The following is a 17,818-nucleotide window of genomic DNA, read 5'->3' on the forward strand; positions in this document are numbered from 1 at the left end:
TGCAGCAGACGCGGGAGATTGCAGCATGGCGGTGCAGCCCAAACAGAACCTGTCCATGGACAGCGCAACCGAATCTGGCTTTCTCAGCTTTTATTTCTCTATGCCCGAGAAACCAGACACGACACTCCGAGTGTTTGACCGGAACGACTACTACACCGTGCACGGAACCGACGCTACGTTTGCAGCGAAAGAAGTTTTCAAAACCAACGGAGTTCTGAAGTATCTGGGCTCAGGTACCGCGGCTAACGAGGGACAGCTAACATCCCAGCAAAGCAACATGTGACTTCCTACTGAGTGCAGACAATGACATTTTAATGCTAGTAAATCACGCGCCAATGATGATTTATCTGTGTAATACTATTGAGCCCTCAGCCCACAATCACTGCACTACACTCAAAAAAACACTAGTATCTACTGTGTACAATGTGGACGCTAGTGTAAGGTCATCAGACCTCCCTATTTACCCGGGACAGTCGCAGTTTTGAGCCCTGTGTCCTCTGTCCCAGCAGATTTGTCCAAAACCAGTGATTTGTCCCAGTTTATACTATAAATGTCCCAGGTATCCTTTTTTAATCTGTCTGATCCTTGCCAACAGTAAATGGGGGGCCTATATATTGTTAGTTGTTTAGCCAAAATACAGAAGCCCGTGCTTGATATTGACCAAAATGCATAAAATGCACCGACAGGATTTCCTCAGATTATGACTGACCTACAAGTGAGTCGAGAATTAACAATATTACATTCTTCTTTTTACCGTTTTATTTTTACCAACCATCCCAACCCTTGTGTATGCCAGTTTTTAAACTTTGAAAATCTATTCACCCTACTAATGGAAAAGTGACACATGTGGCATTTCTTGGTGTACTGTACTAAAGAGATTATTAACTGTGATCCTAAGAAAAATAAGCAAATTCGTCCCTTGTAGGCCCATTATGTAGTCTCCATAAACAAAGACAATCATGTAAAAAGAGAAAACATATTTGACCAGAGTAACGCAAACATTTTATTGATCAATTTAAATTTGATGTGTATTTTTGTTTGTAGGAAGCCGCAGACTGGAGAGTGTGGTGCTGAACAAGCTCAACTTTGAGAGTTTTGTGAAGGACCTGCTGTTGGTGAGGCAGTATCGAGTGGAAGTTTACAAGAATCAGAGCAAGAACAGCAAGGAGCAAGACTGGAGACTTGAATATAAGGTCATTTTGATAGATTTGTGTTTTGATTTGTTTAAAAAGGAGGCCTAGCTTACATATCCATTAAAAGCTGCAAATTAGTTGTGTCTTGTGAAGGAAAACCATTCATAATTATTATTAGTTCTTTGTGCAGTGACTTTGCATGTGCATGTCTTGTGTTGAAAGCTGAAACTAACTGATCTTCACACATTTGCTAGAGTAATATGGACACTGTAATTCTTATTTTCAAACTTTCTCAAAATTCATGAGGTCAACATTCAAAGCGCCATTGATTTATGACAAGATTTTGGCCTGTTGTGTCCATGAGCAAGACGTTCATCGACACAACAGGCCAAAATCTCAACAGCAGTTACCTTCCAGGGATTCACAAAATTGTTGATTTAACAGATCTAGAAAATCAAACAATGAAACACATAGGCCTGTCACGATAACACATTTTAAAGTTCGATATATAGTGCTAGTAAATATAGACGATAAATGATCAAATCTGATCATATAGCCAAAAAATAACCATAACCAGAAACTCTTCCCAGTGCAAAAAAGAGTACACTCAATAAATATTGACCTAAAAAAAATATATAGTTCCAACTTTTATATATAAAACAATAAGTTGATGTAGTGATTATTGTGACAGGCCTAGAAACAGGCAGTAAAAGAAAAACAAACAAACAACTGAAACCATCAAACTTTGACTCACAAAACAATGTCCATGCACTGATAGAAATGCAAAGGATCATCATTCAATTCAATTTTCAATTCATTTATTTTTGTAACGCCCAAAATCACAACAACAGTTGTCTCGAAGGGCGTTCATGTTTTGGTTCATGGTCAGTGTTGGACCTGGCTGCTTATTCCACTTGCATTTCACACTCAGGAACTTGTCTTTTGATCATGGAAAAATATTCACAAGTACATTTTAAAAACCTATAATATTATCGTGTTACTTTCAGTTTTCAATAAAAACTTGCTGTCCACTCTCGTCTCAGGCCTCTCCAGGGAATCTGACCCAGTTTGAGGACATATTGTTTGGAGGGGGATCTGGAGCTGAGGGCTGTGCTGGAGTGGTGGCGGTGCGATATGCCACAGCCGCAGACGGACAGCGTGTGGTGGGCGTGGGCTACGTGGACGCGGCGCAAAGAATCATGGGAGTCTGCGAATTCCCCGACAATGAGATCTTCTCCAATCTAGAGTCCCTGCTCGTCCAGATCAGCGCAAAAGAGTGTCTCCTGCCCCAAGGGGAGTGCAGCTCGGACGGGAGTAAACTCAGAGAGGTGTGTGCTTCTTTCGTTTAGGGCAGCCTCATGCAGCAAGCTGGGATACACTTTGTAGTATGGCTCCAGCACATAGACTGTAAAAAGAAGTGGACTAAGGAAGTGTGACGTCACCCATAGTGTTCAGCTCCAGTCAAGTGAAGCTTGTCGAGGCTAGAGCAGTTATAGGGGCTACTTTGGAGCTGAGTTCAATATTTGGAATTCTGACCACGATTATCCTAGCAACCAAAGAGCCAAACTGTTAAAGGTAATGCCCCCTTGTCAACGCTTCAGTGGGAGGGCTTTCTATCAACCCTGGCTTGATATCTGATAAGAAGTTAAATGTTTTGGTCCCGTTTTAACTGCAGGGGGCACTGAAGACACATTTTCAAAGCTATAACTTTAATTCACATATCACTATGCCTAGTTCATCAAAATACGCTAACACTATTTTGGATCTGTTTAAGTCAGATAATGTTTGCAAAAGTTACAGGGATTTTTATTTTCAAAATGGCTGCTTTGTTAGGAGCTCATCATGACCACACCCTGAGACTTACCGAAATGCTTTAACAGCTTTTGACCCCAGAAATGTCCTGATGATGCTGCCTCAGTTCGGAGTCAGTCGGATCAAAACCCTAGAACAAGTTTGTTGTCCCAAGTTTTGAGTATGAGGTTTAAATTTTGGACATCTCAAGTTTGACCCAATATGGCTGACTTCCACATCATTTTTTACATGTCCTGATGTGACCTATTTTTAATGCTAAGTTTCATTTGTCTATGATGATGTTTTTTTGGATCAGGCTCCCATTGGTGCAGTGTAAATCATTTTTGAGGTGGTGCTACTGAGCCGTCTTTCAGTAATTTTGAGTGAAGACTCTGAGAAAAAAATAGAGCTCACTGAACTCTAATTTTCAATACCACTTAACTGTTTATACATTATTGTCTCACACATTTATGCTCGGGCCCTGATAGATGGACAGATGAATAGATGGATAGACAGATACTTTGCAAAGAAAACTGCAGTGGACAATGGTGGAAAACATGGGTAGAATGCCAGATAAAGGAGCTTAACTGAGCTACCATTGACCTGTAAAGAAGGGGACAAATATAGTGGTCTTTGGACAAAGAGACTCAATATGCATATCACCAATACATTTTTGTTTTTTCCTTAAGGTGGTGCAACGAGGTGGAGTCCTGGTGTCTGACCGGAAAAGAGCTGATTTCAACAGCAAAGACATAGTGCAGGATCTGAACCGACTGCTCCGGGCCAAGAGAGGAGAGACTGTGGCCAGCAACACCCTCCCCGAGCTCGACAAGCAGGTGAAGCTTAGTTTGTTACATTGAATTACTATTATAGTTATATTTTCATTATTTAAAGCAATGCACATTTATTATTTCTCTTGTCTAATAATAAAATACATGCATACATGCTCTACTAGTCCACTTTGTAGTGTCTTGCCCATAGACTATATATATATTCGTCATTTTGGTCTTAAAATTTTCATATTAACCTGAATGACCCTTGTGTTTTTATTTAGTTATTGTGTCCATAAATCAAGATATGAACCTAAATAACAGACAAGACGGGCACCTTCCTTCCCTGAGGTCGAACCTGCTAGCATTAACAACAGGTTTGACTGACAGCATTGTTAAGGAAGGGATATTACCTGAAACGGCCTTGCTCCCGATTGCTTCTTTGGTTGCTATAATACTCGCTGTCGTAATTCCTAATATGCAAGGTCCAAATTCACCCCTTTAACTGCTAGCTTCGATGAGATTCATTTGACTGGACCTGAACGCTGTGGGTGACGTCACACTGACTTAGTCCACTTCTTTAAACAGTCTATGGTCTTGCTCAAGAACACAGCATTTTTGGGGCAGGCATTGAACTTCTAACTTCCAGGTTTGTGGGTTAGCAAATTAACCATTGCTGCCACTAGACCTATTAAGATCTGTTAATACAGCTCCAGAGCAGACTGGAAATATGTGTAATAAAAATATGTTTTTTGTGTGTATTAATGGTTCTATATTACACAAAATGGACTCTTGTAGCTTTAAGTCATGTTATAATGTTGTTAGCTCCTCAAAAACAGACCTGAAGTTGTTTTGTTTCATTCACACATGTTTGAGTAACACTTATCAGTCTGTCTACATCTCCAAAGCTCAAAATGCTTTGCTCCACCTTTTGATGTCATGAAGTGGTAGTTTTCAAATTAACCACTACCTTTTACCTTTTGTTCAGTAGAGATTGGCAATTCCAGGGCTGAAATCATCCAAATGATTCTAGTGAAGGTGTGTGGAGTTTAAAAATGCAATGCAGCACTTCCTGTATTACCACATGGCATCACAAGGTGGAACAGGGTATTTTCTGTGTGAGAGAAAAACTCAGCCTAAATATGCAGGTTTGTGTGTCATGAGGAAACAACATTATAAAATAGACCAGAAAATAGTGTAATATATGTGTAATATGGTTTCTTAAATCTTTGCTAATTGTGACCTTTTAAATTGCAAATTTGATTCGATTGTCATTAAGTTAACCTTTTATATAAAAATGCAAAGTATCAAGGGTTTTAAGCTCATAGTCTTGTGTTTGCAGGTCGCCATGTCCTGTCTGGCTGCTGTGGTTCGGTTTTTGGAGCTTCTTTCTGATGAGTCAAACTTTAACTCGTTCAGTCTGAGGCCTCTGGAGCTGGGACAGTACATGAGACTGGACAACGCCGCCGTCAGAGCTCTCAATCTGTTCCAAGTGAGAAACAAGGGGTGACTAGGAACCGGCGAGGGGACAAGGAAACTGAGAAGAAATACTAAGGACCTGGGGGGAAGGACTAATGTCGTAGGGGGGAGACTAGGGTCGTAGGGGGGGAGGACTAGGAACCTGGGAGGAAGGACTAGGAACCTGGGAGGAAGGACTAGGAACCTAGGAAGCAGTGAGATTAGGAACTGGCAAACTGGAAGTATGGCATTGAATCTGAAAACCAATATTGGCGATACATCTGCAGTTGCAGTAAAGTTTTTCCAGTAGAACCTCATAAAATGTTTGGTATCCAGTGTGTCATATTTAGCTGTTTTAAATATGCCAAATGCTGGAATAAAACAAGGCCACACACACACAGAGTGAAATACTTCGTAAAATATTTGGTTAAATATTTGTGTACTTCCAGGGCTCACCAGATGACACCACTGGTTCTCACTCGTTGGCTGGTCTGTTGAATAAATGCAGAACTCCTCAGGGCCAACGCCTCGTGAACCAGTGGATCAAACAGCCCCTGATGGACAAATCCAAGATAGAGGAGAGGTGACGATACAGAAACATATATATACTTATTAACACAAAATGGTTTACTTCAGTGTCCCACATGTTCTGAAACTTTAAGTGATGGTTCCTACATTCGACTTGTAAATTTAACAGTTTCGCACAGTGCTTTATAGGCCGTAGTCTGTGGTTACATGCACACAGGATTTTTATAAATACATGCTATTAAAATGACATGTAAACAACAAAATCATCATCTATTTCTGATTATGGTCGCTCTGATCCATCTCATTAGATTATATAATTTACGTCTAATTTAAATTGTCTTAAAAGTACAGAAATGTAATAATAATCAGATTTTGGTGTGCAGGTCAAAAGTTTAGGAATTCCTGATCTAGAATGTTCCACTGTATACAATTAAACTTCTGTTGGTTTTATTCATTGAGAAATTATGTTTTTAGTGCTAAAGAACAGCTTGTCTCCACTTGAAAAGTTACATGGTGCATCTTTATAAGTTTATGATAATATATGTTCTTTCCTGTCCTTAGGCTGGACTTGGTGGAGAGTTTCGTGTGCGACTCGGAGCTCAGACAGACCCTCCAGGACGACCTTTTACGGCGTGTTCCAGATCTTCACCGATTGGCCAAAAAGTTCCACCGTCACTCAGCAACGCTGCAGGACTGCTACAGGGTCTACCAGGCCGTGAGCCAAGTCCCTGGCATCATCAGCGCTCTCGAAAGGGCCTCAGGTACAGGGACGAGGGGAGGGTCCCTTCAGGGGATTCAGCTTCCTGCTACAGGCAACATTTTGGGGACTTTTTGCCATTCAGAAATGTAATGTTTTGTTTTAAATTGTTACTCCCTATGGCAACAATTCTAATTTGTCAGCATTTTGAAATCCATGGATAGAGGGCCTTTTTTCAGGCATTGTGTTTTGTTGTTTTCTGTTATTGAAATTGCCTGAAATGGACTTAAAACAAAGAAGAGAATCTGGCAGTCCTAGTCCTAGTAAACAGTTTGTTGTTATTGTTAAATCATCTGGCTGTTATTTTGAAACCTGCATGTCAAACCAGCTGTTGATGGCTTTTTTTCACCTTTCACCTTTACCACACCTCGCTAACTGCAATCTCATTCCTCAGTTTTTAGCAGCGTTTTCACACATTTCACATGTACAAGGTCAGATAATATATAAAAATGTAAAAATTGACCTGTTGGACATAAACTTTCTTAGTAGGCTCTATTATCTATACTTAGACTTGATGAGAGGCTGTTGCCATTAGGGCTGTATTGACAAATGACAAAAATCGTGATATTTTGTCAAACAAAAAATGCTAAACATACCTTATACAAAATAAATTCCAACAATAAAACCTGTAAAATCTGTCCATCTTAACTTAACCCTTTAAGGACAGTGCACAATATGGACTTAGACTTTTATTCTTTTTTTTAGCCATAAAAATCATGTTAAAGGAAATAGCAGAATTTACTGCATTTTTTTCACATAACTACCTCTATTTTACACATCCATCTGTATTTTTTCGGAGCGCTCTATCGCCGACGATAGCGTCCGACGCTGTAGGGTTAAAAGATACTTAAATGACTTTGTATACAATGCCCAGACAAAGTAATAAAACGTCTATTTCGTACTTTGCCTAAAACACCAGGGATTCTACACAATGCCTGGATGATCCACTTTACCTGTAACATTATCAGTAGCAATAGTGCAATAGTGAAATGGATTTAGCAGGGAGCAGGTACTTAGCAATGCTGTCAATCAGACCTGTTGCTAATGCTAGTGTGAGCGACCTCAGAGAAAGAAGGCGCCTGCAGCAGTTACAGAGAGAAGGCCACAGTTTTTCATTGTATAGTGACTGAAGCTGGGGACACGCCCATGCTCACTTCTATGATAAAAACACATTTTACAGTAAAATTAAAGTATATAATTAAAGTATAAGTAAAGGGTAAACATGCTGTATTAGTCACTTTCACGTTCTTGAATTTGATTTTTTTATTTTGCAGGTGGTTTTCAAGTCCTTTTGGAGGCCGTGTTTCTGACTCCATTCAAGGATCTGCAGAACGACTTCACCAAATTTCAGGAAATGATCGAAACCACTCTGGACATGAACCAGGTATGATTTTTTTTTCATTTTTTTATTTGGTCCATTTTAGTGTCAAATTCTTAATAATAATCACCTGACTGTTGAATCCTGACCAGAACCAGAAAATAAATTACAAGCTACATCATCACATGCGCTAAAGATTCATTAGTTTTACAAACATTCGTCACCAAACATCAGTAACAGTAAAAGATACAAAACAGTATCTTTTACTGTTTTGTAACACACCCCCCCCCCCCCACTACAACACCAAAATGAAGTGTTTTGAGGAACAGTGTTTTCAGTTTGAGGAAAGAACACAGTCTTAATTTGCAGGATTTGTGTGTTAAGCATATGTGAATGAAACACAACAACTCCAGGTTTTTCATGAGGAAACATTATAACAAAGATAAAAACAACTACCTCAATATGGACCCTTTAAACGGATATTATATTTGATTGAGAAATTGTAGGACTTTTCCCATCATCACAAGTGGCTTGAGTTAATGTGTAATGTTTTCTTTTTTGTAGATAGAGCATCACGAGTTCTTAGTGAAACCGTCGTTTGACCCGGTGCTGAGCGACCTGAGGGAGAAGATGGACGACCTGGAAAAGAACATGCAGAGCGTCCTGAACAGCGCCGCCAGAGAACTTGGTCAGTACATAGACTATATATACATGGATATAGTTAACCTGCTAGAGGCCGCGTTATAAATAGGAAGTGAGCATGTGCGCGCTTCCGGCTCCATCAACTCTGACTTTAATTCACTTTGTATTGAAAAGTTGTGGCCCCTCTCTCTGTAATTGCTGCTATTTCGCTAATGTGTCTGTAGATCAAAGTATGAACATTTACTCTGTAGCGTCGGATGCTATCGTCGCGGATAGAGCGCGGTTACGGACTTTCCAGTTGCGTAACTCCGCAAGCAGTCGTGCTCTCTTGTAAATTCAAACGGCATCTCAAAGCAGAGGCATGGGGCTAGTTAAATATTTTGCCATCATTACGATAATCTGCCTCTGTTGTCCCTCGAAGGTGACGAATGAGAGAGCGGGTGCCCTTAAAGGGCTAATAACGAACAAGAGAGGCGCATTCTTTCCCTGAGGTTGCTCCTGCAAGCGTTAGCAACAGGTTTGATTGATAGCGTTGCTAAAGTGCTAAACCAGTTGTGCGCCCGGAAACACTGTGGGTGACGTCACACTCACTTAGTCCAGAAAGATTCCATCGTCCATTTCTACACATTGATAAAGTTCCAGCTCCTTCTCCCATGTTTGTTTTTTATTATAATCACTCCATCACATCAGTTACAGCTTTAAGATCAGTACTCTTGTTCTACCTTAAAATCTGTATCGTTTTTCCACCTGTACTGTGACCAAATAGTTGAAACATCCATTTAACCTCGCTAGTGTCATGTGGTTTCACTTTCTTCAAAATAAAATTCAGCGAAAAGTTTAGACCGAGCAGCACTTCACATTTTTAAACATTTATAACACCATCTTATTTTCTGAAAGCTGTTCCCCAAAATGTACAAGATTTTTCCACTTACTGTATTGTTCGTTCTTTTGAATATTAATGTGTTCACTGCAACGGGATTGGCTGTAAAAACATCATCCGTCAGTCAGAAGACACCGAGCTGACGATTGTGGACTTTTTTTTTTTTTTTTTATTAATTAAAGGTGAACTAAACTTTTTTACATGTTGCCTCCATAGAGTTGTTGGTTAGCCTGGAATGTTTCACAGTGTGGCATTAAACAAAGCATTCATACTTTTTGTATTTATTCAGTAACAGCCATTTTTGCTCAAATATATATAGAAAAACACACTTACTATGAGTGGGCTCACCTCTCCACAGATCTGACCTCTTCCATGGCCTGGTGGGATATAAATGAGTGAGATGCCATACAGTGGAATATTATCTCCATGGAGACAAAAATTGGGCAGCGTTACATAGTATTTAATAGGTTGTACTGCACTGTACTGTACTCACTAAAACACTTTTTAACGCATGTGCTACTAACCTTAAATCTCCAGCAGAGGGCGATATTTTGTTTTGACCCACATGCTGCCCATAGAATCCACATTAAGCTTTAAACACTTTAATCTGTGCTGTAATCTCTTGGTATTAAACTGCTCTCCTGTAGGCAAAGGTAAAAGGGCTGTAAGTGAGTTGGTACGAAATTTAAACAGCAGTGGAAGAAGTATTGTTTTGTTAAGTAAAAGTACAGATACTGGAGCAAAAGTAAAAGTATCACATGAGAAAATCTACTTAAGTAAAACTGTTAAAGTACCTGTTTGAAAATGTACTTGGAGTAAAAAGTAAAAGTGTTTCTCACAGATTTTGAGATCTAATAAAGCTTCAAATATAGTGAGTCAGTCGTGTTTTGTCTGTTTTTATTTGTATGTTTTTGTTGGCTCAAACTGCGAATGTTAAAAATAAAACCTCAGCCTTTTCAGCAGCTCTCAAACAAAGATAAATACTTTTACCTTTCAGTCCTGTTCAAAAATGTAGTGGAGTAGAAAGCAAAATGTAGGTACTTGTACTTTACTACTTTTATGTCTTTACATTGTACTACTCTATTTAAATGACAGAAAATACAATATTGGTGTAAATAGGCAAGGCAAGTTTATTTATATAGCACCATTCGTACACAAAGTAATTCAAAATGCTTCACAATAATTTAAATCGCCCCAAAAATATCTGTTTCTCCAGATCCCAAGCCATCAATATCGACATCGGCCATGGAAAAAAACAAAACAAATTTGATCTCTATTACACATGATCTCATTTTGTGGTCACTTTGTGCCATTTTTAGGCCTTGAAGCTGGTAAAACGGTGAAGCTGGAGTCTAACGCTCTCCACGGATATTATCTCCGAGTCACATGTAAAGAGGAGAAGAGTCTGAGGAACAACAAGAAATTCACAACCCTGGACGTGCAGAAGAACGGAGTACGCTTCACAAACAGGTGAAATAATCCAACTGAAATTCTGTTTTCATCTGTGCATATTTGGAACTCCGACTGTGAGCGTCATAGCAACCAAAGAGCCAATCAGGAGGGAGGCTGTTGAAGGTAACGCCCCTTTCTGCTTGCAACACTGGTTTAGCAGGGAGCGGGCGCTGTTAATCAAACCTGTTGCTAACGCTACCTGGAGCGACCTCAAGAAAAAAAAGTGCCTCATTGTTCTGGTATTAATGTTCATATCTTGATTTATGAACAAAATTGTGAAATAAAAATATCAGAATCATGTAGAGCGGGTTAATGCGAACATTTAAGACCAAAATGACAAGTCTGACAGCAGCAGCTACAGAGAGAGGGGCCACAGTTTTACAATAAAGTGAATTGGAGCCAGAGATGGAGCCGGAAGCGCAGCCCATGCTCACTTCCTTCTTCCGGCTAGCGGGTTAGCTGTGTGCATTTATATATACAGCCTATAGCAAAAGACGAAGTTTAAATCTGTCAACTGAGCAAAAAGATGTAGGAGTGAAGATGTTCTTTTTGTTTGCTGAGGATGACAGACCTATGATTCCATCCTCAGACCCAAAGCAAACAAAAAGAACAATAGTAGGTTCATTAAAGGTTGTATAGGGTCGTTAAGGCTGAAACTATAGACAGTAGCTGTTTACTGTTTCAGTGTAGTTAGCCCCTCCCTTCAGACAGATATAAGGCAGTGTCCACCATTAAGCTGACCAGAACTGAAGAACTGGAAGAGCAGCCAAACGTCTTCACTCCTACAACGATTTGTGCAGTTGACAGATTTAAACTTCATCTTTTGCTGTGGATCAGACCTGGACAACTGAGGGATTACACAAATACACAGCCTACGTCAATGCCTTATGTCTAATCAGTACAGAAACAGTACTATTAGAGAACATATAGACTTAAAAAACTAGAGCTGGCTGATATATGGCTAAAAAAAAACATAACTTTTTTTTCACCTACAGTAAACTGAGCTCCCTGAATGAGGACTACACCAAAAACCGCGAGGAGTACGAGGAAGCCCAGAATGCCATCGTCAAGGAGATCATCAGCATCGCCTCAGGTTGGATCACATGTCCCTCACTGTCCTGCGCCCCCCGGAGGAGATGATCCACAATTACACACATGCCGTCTTATGTGACCTTTGTTTTAACCAATTGGATGCACATTCTCTCTCAGGCCTTGTGAACAGTAAAAATGCTTTTTGAGGTTATATTTTTGGCAGATGTTAATCAGATGGTATTTTTTTTATCTTTCTCATTTGGCGCCAATGATTCTGCAGAGGTCAGAAGGATACTTACTGTTAGAGGTTCACAATTAATAAGGGATTTCTATGTAGAATTTTGCAGTACTTGTGTGAGGGACAATAGTGTATAGTGATCTATGGGATAATGTTTCCTCATCACAAACAGACCTGGACTTGTGTTTCGTTTCATTCACATGTTTAACACACAAACTCTGAATATTTAGGCGGAGTTCTTCTCTCAAACTCAAAACACTCTGTTCCACCTTGTGATGTCATCATATGGTAATACAGGAAGTGCTCCACTGTGTTTTTAAACTCCACACACCTTCAGTAGAATCATCTGGAGCAATTCAGCTCTGGAATTCACAATTGCTACTGAGCTAAAGGTAAAATGAGCTGTTCACTTGAAAATTACCACTTCATGACATCACACGAGCGTTTTGAGCTTTGGAGATGTAGACAGACTAATAATAAAGTGTTACTCAAACATGTGTGAATGAAACAAAACACAACTCCTGTTTTTTGAGGAGGTAACAGCATTAGAACATGACATATATGACTAATATAGGACCTTCAAGCATTTTCAGCAGTCCGAAATCAAAACAGGATTAAAGCGAGAGTAAGAGTAAAGCAGTGAATTTTCAGACAGTAGCTCAGTTGGTAGAATGCTTGCCTACTGACCCACAGGTTGGCAGTATGAGTCCAGCTCCCACAGATTAATACTGTCTTTGGGCAAGACACTTAACCCAACTCGCCCCCAGTGTCTGTGTACACTTGTGTATGAATGTGAGTGTGAATGTGAGTGGTTTCTTGATGTAAAGAGCTTTGAGTACCTTGAAGGTGGAAAAGCGATGTATAAAAATCTGACCATTTGCTATAACGCAAGGCATATGTGAAGTGTCTTGCCCAGCGACACAACAAAACATGAGGTTGCTGGGTAAACACTTAAACCACTGAGATACCACCACCTCGGAAGTACAGAATTTTCATATCTGCCTGTAGGATACGTGGACCCCCTCCAGATCCTGAGTGACGTCATCGCTCAGTTGGACGCCGTGGTCAGTTTCGCCGCAGCCTCGGTCTCTGCTCCCATCCCCTACGTTAGGCCTCGCCTCCTGGACCAGGATGGCGTCCGGAGGTTGGAGCTGGTCCAGGCCCGACACCCGTGTATGGAGACGGACGCAGACACAGCCTTCATCCCCAACGACATCAGCTTCACACAGGGAGAGAAGAGCTTTTATATTATCACAGGTGAAAAACTACTACTACAAAGACTGCTACTACTACTACAGCTATTAGTACTCATAGTAGCAGTAGTAATGGTAGTGGGTAGAGTAGTACTACTTACATTAATGGCATTGACTTCTACATTATCACAGGGGAACTACTACTGTTACTGCTACTACTATTACTACAATTATTTTTACTGTAACTACTCCCACCTATGAGTACTACTGACACTATAGGTACTATTTAGTAATGAGATTAACTTCTACATCACAGGGGTACTACTACTACTACTACCACCCACCACCTACTACTACCTACTACTATTACCTACCACCTCTTACTACCACCTACTGCTACCACCTACTACCCACCACTACCTACCACTACCTACCACTACCTACTACTAACTACTACTACCACCCACCACTGCAACTATTACTCACTACTACTTCTACCCACCACAACTACAACAACTACTATTACCCACTACTACAACAACTACTACTACTACCCACTGCTTTATATGAGTTGGATTGACTTCAGGGCTGTAAACATTTTAAAATGAGCCCACAATGCTCCGCTGTGGACCCGGGCCTACGTCAACCCCACAGACATCTGACATCAGCCCGACCGCAGCCCAATTAGTTTATTTCATCTCAAATCTGTGTGAAATTTGGTGTAAAAAAACCCTGTACTCATTGAACTGTTTGTCTTTTATAACTAAAGGTTTAAAGAGAACACAGTATGTGACAAAATGAGCGGTGTATAGTTAAAATCTGTATAAAGAAGTGGACTGAGTGAGTGTGACGTCACCCACAGCGTTCAGCTCCAGTCAAATGAAGCTCATCAAGGCTAGAGCAGTTATATGATACTCGCAGTTGGAATTCAAAGTATAGAAACCAAAGAGCCAATCCGGAGCGAGGCCGTCTTACATTTTATTTATTTAAAATTGAAAGTTTTTAAAAATAGCAGTAACTTACTATATTAAACTTTATCTTGGTTTCCTCTCAGGTCCAAATATGGGCGGCAAGTCCACGTTCATCCGTCAGGTGGGGGTGATCGCGCTCATGGCCCAGATCGGCTGCTTCGTCCCGTGCGAGAAAGCGGAACTTAATGTGATTGACAGTGTCCTGGCTCGGGTTGGGGCGGGGGACAGTCAGGTCAAAGGAGTCTCCACCTTCATGTCGGAGATGCTTGAGACGGCGGCCATTTTACGGTAACGGTTATGATCATATGAACAAGTGTTAACATACATAATGCTATGAATATAACTTTAAAGGTCTTATACTACGCAAAACTGACTCCTGTGAGATTTAAGTCATGTTATAATGTTGTTACCCCCTCAAAAACAGACCTGGAGTTGTGTTTTGTTTCATTCACTTGTTTGAGTAACTTTATTATTACTCTGTCTACATCTTCAAAGCTCAAAATGCTCTGTTCCACCTTGTGATGTCATGGGGTGATAGTTTTCAAGCTACATTGATATTTTAAGACCCGAATGACGAGTCTGACAGCAGTAATTACAGAGAGAGGCCACAGTTTTTCAATAGAAAGTGAATTGAAGCCGATGGAGCCAGAAGCGCGCTCATGATCACTTCCTATTTGGAACACAGCGAGCTATGTCCATTTATATGTGAAGTCCCTGGCGTAAAGAAGCTGCCTTTACCTCTGTGTCATGTTGTCAGAGACTAAACCAGTTTTTCAAATAGATTATCAAAGGACTTTTCATTAATTTATCTATCTTTATTTTTACAGGGAGAGCCCAATGAGAGAAAATCTTGTTAAAATACAGAACAATACAAACAAACTAAACTGCATAGGTCCATTTAAAACATTAAAAACAAGAGCTGGTAGGCCTGCAATGATAACACATTTTGAATTACGATATATTGCTTAAGAAATTAGTCAATAAATGATAATATTTAAACCAGTGGTTCTTATCCTTGTTGGAGGTACTGAACCCCACCAGTTTCATATGCACATTCACCAAACCCTTCTTTATTGAAAAATAAAACATGAATTTTTTCAAATTCAAGACACGTGTGTTTTACTGGTGCACAAAATGAACCATGCATTAACATCACTGTGTTCAAAGAATAAATACAATGCATGAACTCACAACAAATTACATACATACCTTTTCACAAAGACATGACCTTTTTTAATACTACCACACTGAAATGATTTTAATTTTTAATCTTATGTATTCCAATAATGAACGTATTGTATTCATGCTATTTATTATTATTAACATTTTAACACACACCGTAACTCCACAACCAATTGTGCTCTCGTGTAAATTCAGACGGCATGTCAAAGCAGAGGCATGAGGCTCTTTAAATACTTAAATGCTTTCATGGTCCCTTGAAGATGTCCAATCAGAGCGCAATTGTCGCCGGGATCCTCCCAGTCAATGCTGGGGCATCACTCTGGCCGTGTCTCATGCTGTGTCTCAATTCACCAAAGTGCCCTTAAACTCTTGTTGCGTTCGAACGGCGCATTTAAGTCGGGCGGGTACTTCGATAGGCACATCGAAGGGTGCATTTGTCAAATTGGGACACGGCCGGCTTCTGGATACGCTCACAGACCGCAAATCATATGAGTCGGGTGCATGTCTAGACCTCCACCGAACCCCTGAGATTGACTCACCGAACCCCTAGGGTTCGATCGAACCCAGGTTAAGAACCACTGATTTAAACAAATTTATTCCACTGGAGCAAAAACCCAACAGCAGATTTAGGCAAGGCAAGGCAAGTTTATTTGTATAGCACAATTCATACACAAGGTAATTCAAAGTGCTTTACAGAATAAGAAAGACATTAAAATCACACAAATCAAAACATAACTAATCACCCAATCTGCAACTCTCTCACCCACTTGTTTGCACCCTTTAAAAACTCTCTCTCACACTCTTTAAACACTGTCTTGCTCAGTTTAAGAACTTTCCCATTACTTTACAAAAAACGTCCCTGTCACTTCTCAAATACTTTCCTGTCACTTTACAATGTCTAATAAAAGTCCATCAGTCCATGTTTCTTTTGTCATCATAAATTTACCATTAAAAGAGAAGAGGCAGAATAAAACCCTTTCAGTCGTATGCACAGCTAAACAGAACTGTTTTGAGCCTGGATTTAAACATTGTCAAAGTAGAGGCCTGTCTCACATCTTCAGGAAGACTGTTCCAAGTTTTAGCTGCATAAAACTTAAACGCTGATTCCCCATTTTTAGTCCTGACTCTGGGCACCAGCAGGAGGCCGGTCCCTGAAGTCCTCAAATTGCAAGATGGTTCATATGGCACTAACATGTCGGAGATGTACTTTGGACCTAGGCCATGGAGAGACTTATACACAAGCAGAGCTGCTTTAAAGTCTATTCTTTGAGCTACAGGAGCCAGAGACCTGATCACAGGACGCATGTGCTCGTACTTCCTGGTTCTAGTCAGGACCCGAGCAGCAGCGTTCTGGATGTACAGCATCTGTGTTAAGGCTCGTTTGGAGAGGCCAGTGAACAGGCCGTTACAGTCGTCTAACCTACTGGAGATAAATGCATGGATAAGTCTCTCTAAGTCTGGTTTTGACAGTAAACAGTGGCAGTGGCAGAGTGAATCCACTGGTCCATATTCACCTGCTGCAGTGAGACATAGATCTGAGTGTCATCTGCATAGTTGTGGTAAGACACATTATTGCTGCGTATTAACTGGCCTAACGGCAGCATGTAGAGATTGAACAGCAGGGGTCCCAGGATTGACCAATGGGGCACCCCACAGGTCAGGGACATTTTATCTGATATACATTTTCCAATTTCAACAAAGTACTCCCTGTTTTCTAAATAGGACTTGAACCAGTTTAGTGCCATACCAGAGATGCCCACCCAGTCCTCTAGTCTCTGTAAGAGGATCCCATGATCCACAGTGTCAAAAGCAGCACTCAGATCTAACAGGATCAAGACTGAGACTTTGCCTGCATCAGTGTTCAGGCGGGTGTCATTTGTCACCTTGATAAGAGCAGTCTCAGTGCTGTGGTGGGGTCTAAAACCTGACTGGAAAACATCGAAGGAGTTGTTCATTTCAAGGAAGTTAATAAGTTGTTGGTAAACAACTTTTTCAAGGACTTTGTCTAAAAACGGCAGATTTGAGATCGGTCGATAATTGTTCAATATTGTGGCATCAAGACTGCTCTTCTTTAGGAGAGGCTTGATAACCGCAGTTTTCAAAGTGCTTGGGAATGTTCCAGATTGAAGTGACATATTAACTATGTGAGTGAGTGGTGACAGCAAACTGTTGAGCACAGACTTTAAAAATTTAGTGGGTAACACATCGAGGCAGCATGTAGATGAACTCAGACTGGTGACAATCTCTTGGACAGTTTTGTCAGTTACAGGTGCAAAGTGAGTCAGCTCTAGGTGTCTAGGTGGGTGCTGGGTTATTTGCGTTGTGGAATTTATGGCATTTTTAATGCCCTGAACCTTGTCATTAAAGAATACTGCAAACTCTTTGCACTTAGATGTGGAAATTAGCTCTAACGGCAGTGGAGCTGGGGGGTTTGTTAATCTGTTTACCGTTGCAAACAGGACACGAGAGTTGT

The 17,818-nt window shown here is 40.5% G+C and overlaps 1 protein-coding gene across 1 annotated transcript in view; it reads left to right on the forward strand.

Annotated features, from left to right (window-relative positions):
* Positions 1–17,818, forward strand: part of msh2 (mutS homolog 2 (E. coli)) — a 22,493-nt gene continuing 4,675 nt past the window's right edge. The window contains exons 1-13 of the mRNA XM_033984913.2: positions 1–233; positions 1,045–1,193; positions 2,177–2,461; positions 3,614–3,760; positions 5,037–5,186; positions 5,602–5,735; positions 6,242–6,441; positions 7,712–7,821; positions 8,320–8,443; positions 10,597–10,747; positions 11,725–11,822; positions 13,008–13,256; positions 14,247–14,451. Of these exons, the coding sequence (XP_033840804.1) occupies positions 26–233; positions 1,045–1,193; positions 2,177–2,461; positions 3,614–3,760; positions 5,037–5,186; positions 5,602–5,735; positions 6,242–6,441; positions 7,712–7,821; positions 8,320–8,443; positions 10,597–10,747; positions 11,725–11,822; positions 13,008–13,256; positions 14,247–14,451 (2,210 nt within the window). The 5' untranslated portion in view covers positions 1–25. The remainder of the gene's footprint in view (positions 234–1,044; positions 1,194–2,176; positions 2,462–3,613; positions 3,761–5,036; positions 5,187–5,601; positions 5,736–6,241; positions 6,442–7,711; positions 7,822–8,319; positions 8,444–10,596; positions 10,748–11,724; positions 11,823–13,007; positions 13,257–14,246; positions 14,452–17,818) is intronic.

This window comes from Periophthalmus magnuspinnatus, chromosome 19 (assembly GCF_009829125.3).
Source record: "Periophthalmus magnuspinnatus isolate fPerMag1 chromosome 19, fPerMag1.2.pri, whole genome shotgun sequence".
NCBI lineage: Eukaryota > Metazoa > Chordata > Actinopteri > Gobiiformes > Gobiidae > Periophthalmus > Periophthalmus magnuspinnatus.